Below are 10033 nucleotides of genomic sequence, written 5' to 3'. Positions count from 1 at the left end.
AGCCCAACCCAGTCTTGAGTCCGTCCCCATGGGTGCTGGGGCTGGCTGCTCTGAACACGTTAGCTTGCTGTTGGCGAGAGAAAGACAGCACAAGCAGAACCAATGCAAGCACGCGCAGGGCTAACGACTTATAATAATGCATGATTATATAATTCTTTGGTTTGGTTCCAGTTAACTGGTGCAGACAGTTAGTGGAATGTAGGCTAGACACTTAATTGTCGATAGCCAAAAGGACCACGCGGGTCAATTTGTGTGGGTTAGTGCCGGATTTGAATAAAGATTTTGACAGGCGGTAGCCCTAAGAGTCCTTTGATGACTCTCGCTGCTCGGTCGTCTATCTATTACTCGGTTTTCCGTGATGGCTCTCACAGGCTCTGCTTTTACATGAACTGAAAGAAACAAACACAGTAGAGAAGCAAAACAGAACAGGGTGGATGCAATTAAATGAGAAATAGAGCAGTAAACACATAGAAAGGAATAAAAATAGAATCGCAATAAACTAAAACAGAAGGGCTAGAGGGGAGAAGTGAAACTTAAACTTCCTATTCCAGCTGGGTTTATGACGGTGTCAGGCGAGTGCACGGTTGCGTCATAAAACCTAGAGGGATGGTATGGATCGAGAGCCTAAGGGTTGGCCCACACCTGAGTAATTGAAGAATATGTAATATTCTGTGGCTTTCAATTAGGTGAAGTGACTGTATGTCACTAATTTAGGCCTGGGTGAATCGTGGGTGCTCAGATAAGAACTCAATGGCAGGCCACCTTTCCTCGACGATCAAACACTCTACTGCGGTGTCCGTGGCCACCTGTCCCCTTTGTACCACGGTGCAACCTCTCAAACAGGGAACACCAGCACAATTGCGCACTTTGGCAAGGTATTTGCGCCAACAGCCCGAGTGACCAGTCAAGATTGAGTTTTCCCTGAACTCAGAGTCTGTCCCCTTTACGGGCAGTTACTCCAAACGGGCGGTTCTGTCGTGCAGAAGCCTGAGCAGGGAAATTAAACAAAATTGCCGCTTGTTGTCACCCCGGGTCTCGTTGCCTCCCTGTACCTGATACACAACTCGCTGATGTCCTTGCGTGTTGCCCGTGATACGAGGTCAGAATGTCCACGATTCACACACTGTTAGTGTAAGAAGCGCCAGGTCAGGTAGCTCCACTCACTGGAACTCACTGGAGCAACCGTCAGCTCGCCCCAGGGCGCTAAAGGGCCTTATCTGCAAGTGCACAAACAGTCAGGTAAACACGACTTAATTGTAAATTTAAAACTCAATTTAAATCTTGTTTAAATAGAATTTAACTAATTAAGTGTGTAGGATAAAAGAGTAGGGGTCTAAAATGAACTAGCTAGAAGCAGAACAAAAGTAAAAATAACATAAAACAAAAACAAATCAGATGCACTTGATTCAAATTTGAATTAAACTCTGTTCAATTAAATTTAAATGAGTGCATAGAATAACAGAATGGGAGAAAGAAAAGAGAAAGCCTTCCCTATTTGCAGATTTTTCCTAAAGAGACTTGCTTGTTGATAGCAAAATGCCAACTGATTGACACTACTTAATTTTAAAATTGAATTAAATGTTATTTAATTAAATTCAAAATAAGTGTATGAAATAAGGGAGGCTTGGGTGTGCGTGAATATTATTGCCAGCCAATAACACACAGGACCCAGAACTAAGAGTGAATAAAATAAAACATTAAGTAATAAAAGGGAATGAATTTCCAAAGTAAAACTAAAGAAATAACTTGAAAGAGAGAAAAGACAAAAAGGGAATGGATGAAATAACACAAAGTAGAATAAAAACATTGGATCAGAATGTTGATATAGCTCCAAATTTTACACATCAATCGATAAACCAGGTGAACTGCTCTCCGATTAGATTTGTAAGTGGGGTCACGTGTTTGGGTAGCTAGGCCAAACGGCGTAACCCAGGAGCGCCTATTATGAATTTTTGGACGACACAAATAATTCAGATAAATAGTGGCAAATATAATGAGGCCTTAAGAGATTCAGTGGGAATATTCGCCACTATACTCGTTTCAAAACGCGTTGAATACGATTCAATTCGTTAATTCAAGCGGAAATTAATATTCAAAACTGTAACTTACTGCAAAGATTGTCGTCCTTCACAGATACGAGCTTGAAATATCAATGGACTGCAGTGTATTTCACGGCCAACCAAGGCTATGCCTGCAGTGTTTCTAGACACAAACAGCAGCTTGTTAACGGTGCGTAGTGAGGACCCGTGCGTCTTCTCACTGAATAAAGCGCGCATGTAAGTTAAATCATACAAAATTATTCTACATTGCTCTTTTACCGAAAACCAAGTTTAAAACGTTGCTCGCGAATCCTCCACCAAATAATATATGTAACGAAATGTAGCGGTTATTAATCAATTTATGGATGAAATATGAATATAATAATTCATAAGGTTATGAATAAATTATGATTCATATATCGACCCAACGGGGAATTAAACATATATCGTGAATCAATTACAACGAATTATAATCAATTACATATATGATTAGTTCTGGTTTAATAATTATTCAGAGAAACTGTTCGTTTGTCCAGCAAACTAAGTCCCTCACAGAATATTATAAACAAAGTTATCTGGCCATGAAAACAACCTGCTGTTATAACATCAAAGCATAAAACGATCGAAAAACGTTAAAGTGACTTGGGTTTTCAGCTGAAAGAACAAACAACAATCGAGCATGAATGACGTTTTAATATATGCAAACTACGAATACAGAGGTTATACATCTAAATATATATACAAGAAAATACACACCTATGTACAAGAATAGAAGTAGAGAAGGAAAGAGAGAAGGCAAGTAGCAAACTCACAACCAGTCCTAAGCCAGCACGGAAATCAGTTTCATCATCTAAGATTGAGAAACGGCAGTATACTTGCATTGGTTGCGTGTGTCGAATTTCAGGTTAGCGCTGGTGCAGTTCGTTGGCTTCCTCCGTTCAGCTGGAAGGTTTGAACTGAGGACGAGAGTGAGTTTCGCTGGAAGATGGCGATCCCGAAGCTGAGCGCGATGACAGCGCGTGGTCACCGGAGGGGTCCGGGAAAAACGTGCACGAGATGCTCGTGAGACAATCGGGAGAGAACACCCGAGAAATTGTGCGTCTTTGCTTTTATGACAGATAAGCCGACACACCTCCTTGAGGTGGGGTAGCCAATAACATGGGTGCAAAGTTGGCGGGAAAGCTTTCCCATTGTTTGGCCTCACGACTTAATCTGCATGATTTATGACTACCAGATCAGATCTCCAAAAGGAGTGTGTTCTTCACAGTATCATTAAACACATAGAAAAATGCATTTGTCAGCTGTGTGACATATCTCAGTGAATAGCTCGTGTCCGGAGCTTTGAAACGAGATCAAACTCGATAGGTCAGAAAGGCATAGGAGAGAAGTTATGGTTTACAGACAAAATTATATCATTAAAATGCACACTAGCACAAATACACTCATCATTTAAACACTAGGAAACATGCATACGCCCTAAAATATATGAAATATATATTCCAGCATAGTGGTGCTATATATATATATATATATATATATATATATATATATATATATATATATATAAATATATATGCAGTTAAAAGTGTATGTTTGTGTGTTTCTGTGTGTGTGCCTGTGTGTGTGTGTTTTTGTGTGTGCCAGTGTGTGTGTGCTGGAATGTGGATCTGGCCCGTAGTCCACATGAGGGGCCCCTTTGATGTCCTAAGAGCAAGGAAATTGGGCCTGCTGTGTTAACTCGGAGGGCCACAAAGGTGTCAAGTGGGCTCATCTTTAGTAGACAGTTCGGAGCCGATTTAGTGATTAAGAAACAAAGTTCATCAGGTTAAAAGCGTTCTGAAAACTCCAAAGTTTATTGATTATCCTGATACGTGTGCATACGCTACACTGTTATAATATCAAAGGTGAAAACTGGTAGAACGGTAAGTTATTGAACTAATATTCATTTTCATGGTATCCCACATGCAAAAAAATAGTAATTAATAATAATTTAACAGGATGCAATAATAAAAGTGTAAATTATTTTATAATTATTAAACAAACTCGTTAGGCAATTTACTTCCACTTTTAGAACATTTTCTTCATTTTCATTGAAATTAAATGCCTTTCTGATGTGATATGTGATGGGAAAAAGGAAAATAGCAGGCTTGGCAGAAGGCGGATTTGAACCCAGTCAATTGCACCACAAGTTAATTCTCCGCACACAACTGCCTACACCACTGCAATCACAGGAACGCGTGCAAATTTTAACCTGGTCTGACATTGGTTGGCGGAGCTACTGTAAATTTGTACTTAAGAAAAGCATTTTTGCAGTGTGAATGAATGAATGAACTATTTAAACATCACTTGCACTTTAAAAAGGAGGAAGGAGACCGAAAGAAACTCTGGGCTCATCGAAGAAAACCTGCTCCTGACCAGGTTAGGTTCACAGAGTAAGTTACCATAGTAACTGACTCTGAGTAGAAGTTACCTCTCTTTCAGAAACAAGCTTGACTTACCCTGCTTTCGCGGGTTTGACATACCTCCCATTCTGAAACAGAAAACCCAGAGTTTCCCTCATTTCAGGGTTAACATACTCAGAGTTTTCACTTAACCTCCTTTCTGAAATGGCCCCTGACCAGGTTAGGTTCACAGGGTAAGTTACCATGGTAACTGACTCGGAGTAGAAGTTACCTCTCTTTCAGTGTTTGGGATTTTGTTTCTTTTTAGCACTCATGCTTTTGTCCTGACAACTCTGTATGTTTATCTATGCATTTATTTGCAATTAGGTTACTGTGAGCACTTTGGGTCACATTGCTATGGAAACCAGCCCCACTATCTCCCAAACACACACGCACACACCGCCCAAACACATCTCACATACACTCTTTGTGTAATTATTCAAGAGGAGTAGAGTGGTAAAATCAGAAGCCTGCAGTGTTGCCAAGCTCATAAACATAACGGATATCAGACAGGAAAAATTCAGTCAGCCGCATTTGTAGTAAAACACAACCATTTACAAGGTCAAAGGTCATCTTAGAAGGGACAAAGGTGAAAAAAGACACCTGACCTTCTATTTAATTACTACTTCATTAACTTTATAATCTACGATTGTATAATATATAATATATATAATCATATAATATATAATCACGACGACTGACTAACATTACAGACATTTTGATTTTGTTGTCATATTAATTTCTTGATGTAATAAATTATTTTTTGAACTCTTTCTGTCTCTCCTAAATGTCAGATCTTTGAGCATGATTATCCTCAGAAAACTTTGACAGATAGAACCTGCTTGTTTGCTTCTTTTTGAGTCGGACATGACAGAAAGCTGAATTTCAACTCTGCCTGTAGGTTTGATTTGCTCATTTCAAACCAGTTCTTCAGTTCAGTAACCCATCTGGACAATCTAATTTTCTCAGTTGGTGCTGGTCATCAACCTCGAGCTAAAGTTCGATTCAGTTCAATTCTGTGAACAGGTTTAAGCAGTTACCCACTTAAAAGAATGATTTGTTCAAGAATCGAATATCGTTGTTGTAAATTACAGCCTTTCTCTTAGGCCTACTTTTAGAGTTTCTCTTATTTCTTCTTACAGCCTATAAAATATGATGTTTATGTTCTGTGGTTTTTGTTACCACAATTAAAACTGATAATGAGTCAGAGTATCATGGGAACCAGAGTTTCTAACGGCAGCTGCAGTGACGCAGTGATTTTATCTTTCAGCGTTTGGCTCTTTTATTTAGAAAGCAGAACATATCTGCCATTTTGCGTGTTGCACTTTCCCCTTTAATAGGATAATAGGAGTGAACACGCACACACACGCAGGTTTTTTGGGGAGTTTTCCATAATGATTTTGATACTGTACAAATATATATTCTATCTCCTAACCGTAACCCTACCATAAACCTACCCATTACAGAAAACTTTCTGCATTTTTACATTTCAAAAAACATCACTAAGTATGATTTATAAGCTATTTTCCTCATGGAGATCAAAAATACTCACAAGGATTTCGGATATTGCCATCTTTGTGGGGACATTTTGTCCCTATAATGTCCTCTAATCCATAACCTAACCTAACCTGAAAAGAAAACTTTATGCATTTTTACAAAAACAAACAAAAAAAACCTTTATTTACTTTATTTTATACACTTTGTATTGAAAATCAAATATCTTGATTGCTGACATGAAGACATGTAATTTTATGTCTTCTTGTGTGTTTTATTAAGTTACTGTCATTTACTGCAGTACTGCTGTCTGCTATGTCAGATAAAGCAATTAACAAGAGCAAAGGTACAGCTAGTATGCAAAAGAAATATAAAGCAACCTCAGTGGTAAACTGCCTTGCACCACACTGGTGTGAAACTATCAGCTGTAGTTGTCTGATATTGACATTATTCATTTTTACATTACATTATTACATCTACATTATTATTATTATTATTATTATTATTATTTTCAAAACAATTCAAATTGCATTCAGGGTACACTTTTTATCAGCTAAACCGAACTTAAGTTTTTAAGTGAAAAACATATGTGTTATTATATATATATATATTGTATTTCCAGAGTACTCCAGGGTCCCTTTCATTAATGTTACATTCATCGCTCATAGGTGATATTTCAGATTTTTTGAGTTTTGATAATTAAATTCACAGCCATACAAAGATACAAAAAATGCTAAAATTTTAATTTTAGGAAGGGCATCAACATAAAGCGAGCTCAAATAAAGGAAGCTCCTCCTCAGCAGTTTTCTCAGTCCACACACACACACACACACACACACATGTTTGTTTTTGTGAATTGTGGGGACTTTCCATAGACTTCAATGCATTTTACACTGAACAAACTGTACATTCTATCCCCCTACCCTGCCCCTACCCCTAAACCTAACCCTCACAGGAAACTGTGCAAACTTTTACTTTTTCACAAAAACTCATTCTATATGATTTATAAACCCATTTACATTGTGGGGACCGCTGGCTGGTCCCCACGATGTAGGTGAACTCAGGTTTATATTACATCATGGGGACATTTGGTCCCCACAATGTAATATAAACAAAAGCACACATATACACACACACACACACACACACACACACACACACACACACACACACACACACACACACATATACACACACACACACACACACACACACACACACACACACACACACACACACACACACACACACACACACACACATAAAGATACACCATAAGAGCAATTATCATCAGCTTATTTCATTTCAGGTAAAATATTTTATGCATCAGTTAATATCTATACGTTTTTTGTTGTTGTTGTTTAAGTGCTTGTATGTATATATACTATGATATACATCTTTTTACTTTTGTGATTTTTCACATCACCGATAGTTTTAGTGTAAGTTGTTGCTCATCTGTTGTTATACTTTGGCACATAAAATTTAAATGTTTCCATTTTTTCATGTTTTGTGATTTGTTTGGACATTAGACTATAAATATACAATCATGCAAAATATTTGTGAACAATGTAAATTTTATCCTGTGATTTTTCAGAAGAGAGGTGAAACTCCAAAGGCATCCTTGTCAAAAACACTCTATACATTTATCCTGTTTATCTCAGAAAATCAAATGAATGTTATTTGAGTATATATTATAGTGAAAAAATCTTTAGCTGTGCAGTCCTTTTTTACTTTTACTTTTTAATACAGTAAGTTACTCTGTACAAGGGCGTATTAGTTTATGCTTTAAATATACTGTACATGAAAAGCAGAAAAACAACCTTAAGTAAGTTGTGAACTTAAGAATTTGAATGCTTAATTACAGGTGAAAACTTCAAAATGGACACCAGCAAGATCATCTCAACTGACAAAGCTACAGTTGTCATCCAAGTGAATCCACAGGTGACACAAAATACTGTTATGAGTGATGATGGACAGGAGGCCAGAGGAGCATATCATAATACAGCTCTCGCAGAATTTTTCACAGCACAACCAAAGGCACTGGGGGTAGGGCATTAAATGATGAATTATAATTATATTTGTTTTGAGAAATATCTCATGTTTCTCTTTGATAAAATTGTCAGAAAATAAAAAGCTGCTGTCATATGTCCTCAACTTAGATGTGTGCTGTCTGATTGCCCATAGTGCATAAAACATTAATAGATTCTTGTGTGTGTGTGTGTGTGTATTCAAACATATGCCATTATGAGAAAAAGAAAAAAAAACATTCATATCTGCCCTCTCTAGACTGTCCAAATAATGATTGGAGTGGTGATTTTCTTATTTGGTATTGTACGCACCACACTCTACGATGACTATGATATTTCTGTCATCATTGGCATAACCTACTGGGGATCCCTTGCTGTAAGTTTCATTTAATGGTTTTGCTTTATTGCCTCTCATTTTAATTTCCAGAATGAACTGTGAAATGTCCTGTGTTTTTTTTTTTCCAGTACATCAGTGCTGGATCTCTGTCTGTTGCTGCGCAGAATAAACTTCACGTGTGTGTGGTATGTACATAATGTGCTGATATCTGTGGGTAAAAACTCTTATTTTGTTACATGGTTTCTAATACATACAAGCTGTCAAAAACATAGCAGCAGTTCAGATATCATCATCTGTTAGCAGCAAAGCATTTAAATCACGATAAAAGGACCAGGAAAACTGGATCTTTAATTAGAAGCTGCTTGAGATGCACAACTGCATAACTTGTCTGATATTCAGCAGTTATAACTTTCTGCAAGCTCTAAGACCTTTCAGTCATATGTTCTTCATATAAAGACCATGTAGTTGAGATTTTATTTTCATCCCCAAACACCAGGTACCTCCTAGGTAAGAATACATAAGAATAGGCATTCATTCTTTTACCACTGACAGATCAAGACAGATTTAGATTTTATAAGTGTGCACCATTGCTTTTACTGGCACCTTTTACATGTCAGTTCTTCCTGTAGGTAAAAGCCACTCTTATAATGAATGTGATCAGTGCCATGACTGCAGCGGCCGCCATTGTTCTGATGTCCATTGAGATACATTTCCACGAACGAAGATGCTACACCTACAAAAAAATATGTTCAATGAAGGTACTAAATGTATAAAATGTGCAATACAAAATTCTTGTCTTTTTTTTTTTTTTTGTACTTTACGTGCTGTTTTATTAAGTTCACCCAAAAATTACAAGTATGTCATAATTTAAAGTATTACAAATAAAGACTGGGCTGTCTGCTCTTTTCCATACAGTTACAATAACTAGGGACTTGAGATTTTCATGCTTCAAAATTATGCAAAGGCACCATAGAAGTATCATAAAAATGGCAAAGTAGTCCATGCGACTTGTGTGCTGTGTTCCAAGTGTTCAAATATGATGCCTCACTATGATGCAATATAATATTTAGAAACTCAATCAATATAATTGCTGGGATATTATTTGTGAAAGTACTTTCCAATGATCATGTGGAACAATTTATAGATTTGGATCCTTGCAATGTTTCTGGTGTTCACCATCCTTCAGTTCATCATCTCCATCTGTATCTCAGGATTTGCCTGCAAAGCCACCTGCAACAGAGACTCTACAGTGGTCAATGTGGCACTGAACCAGGTAAATGATTTACAACATGCTTCATTGTAAACTAAATCTTTTTTTTACTTTTAAATTGTTGAAGTTGGTGACAGTGGGATTTTCACTTTGTTATTTATCATAATATACATTACAAAAAAGTCTTTATGGTGTGTGGATCTTGTTAGTCTCTTGTGTATAATCTATCTTGTCTGTTACTTCCCAGGGATACTGAGTCTCAGTGAGGAGATCCTACAGTCCAAACTTAACAAGATATTAATAGCTCATATTTTTGCTTCTATACGCAAGCTTTTGATTTGATTATTTTTCAACCTGTTCAAGTGTTACAGGAACAGAACAGAAAAAAAATACATATATATAATATATAAATAGAATTAAAAAAGTACATCAAATGACTTGTGTAATGTTTGTTGGCACAAAGACACTTTGTGTCTCTGCCGTTT

General features: G+C 37.1%; 1 protein-coding gene across 1 annotated transcript; it reads left to right on the top strand.

The window, feature by feature from the left end:
* The first annotated feature begins 7852 nt into the window (after positions 1-7852).
* Positions 7853-9804, top strand: LOC137034961 (membrane-spanning 4-domains subfamily A member 15-like). The gene is made up of 6 exons (XM_067408204.1): positions 7853-8020; positions 8261-8377; positions 8467-8523; positions 8968-9096; positions 9483-9611; positions 9796-9804. Exons 1-6 carry the CDS (start codon positions 7853-7855, stop codon positions 9802-9804), a joined length of 609 nt encoding a protein of 202 aa, XP_067264305.1.
* Positions 9805-10033: the final 229 nt, after the last annotated feature.

This window comes from Chanodichthys erythropterus, chromosome 13 (genome assembly GCF_024489055.1).
Source record: "Chanodichthys erythropterus isolate Z2021 chromosome 13, ASM2448905v1, whole genome shotgun sequence".
NCBI lineage: Eukaryota > Metazoa > Chordata > Actinopteri > Cypriniformes > Xenocyprididae > Chanodichthys > Chanodichthys erythropterus.
Note: the sequence above shows the minus strand (reverse complement) of the source record. Positions and strands in the feature narration are given on the sequence as shown.

Coding starts and splice junctions, on each gene's coding strand:
- LOC137034961 (XM_067408204.1), top strand. CDS start 7,853: ATGGACACCAGCAAGATCATCTCAACTGACAAAGCTACAGTTGTCATC. Junction 8,021..8,260: donor CACAACCAAAGGCACTGGGG/GTAGGGCATTAA, acceptor TGCCCTCTCTAG/ACTGTCCAAATAATGATTGG. Junction 8,378..8,466: donor CCTACTGGGGATCCCTTGCT/GTAAGTTTCATT, acceptor TTTTTTTTCCAG/TACATCAGTGCTGGATCTCT.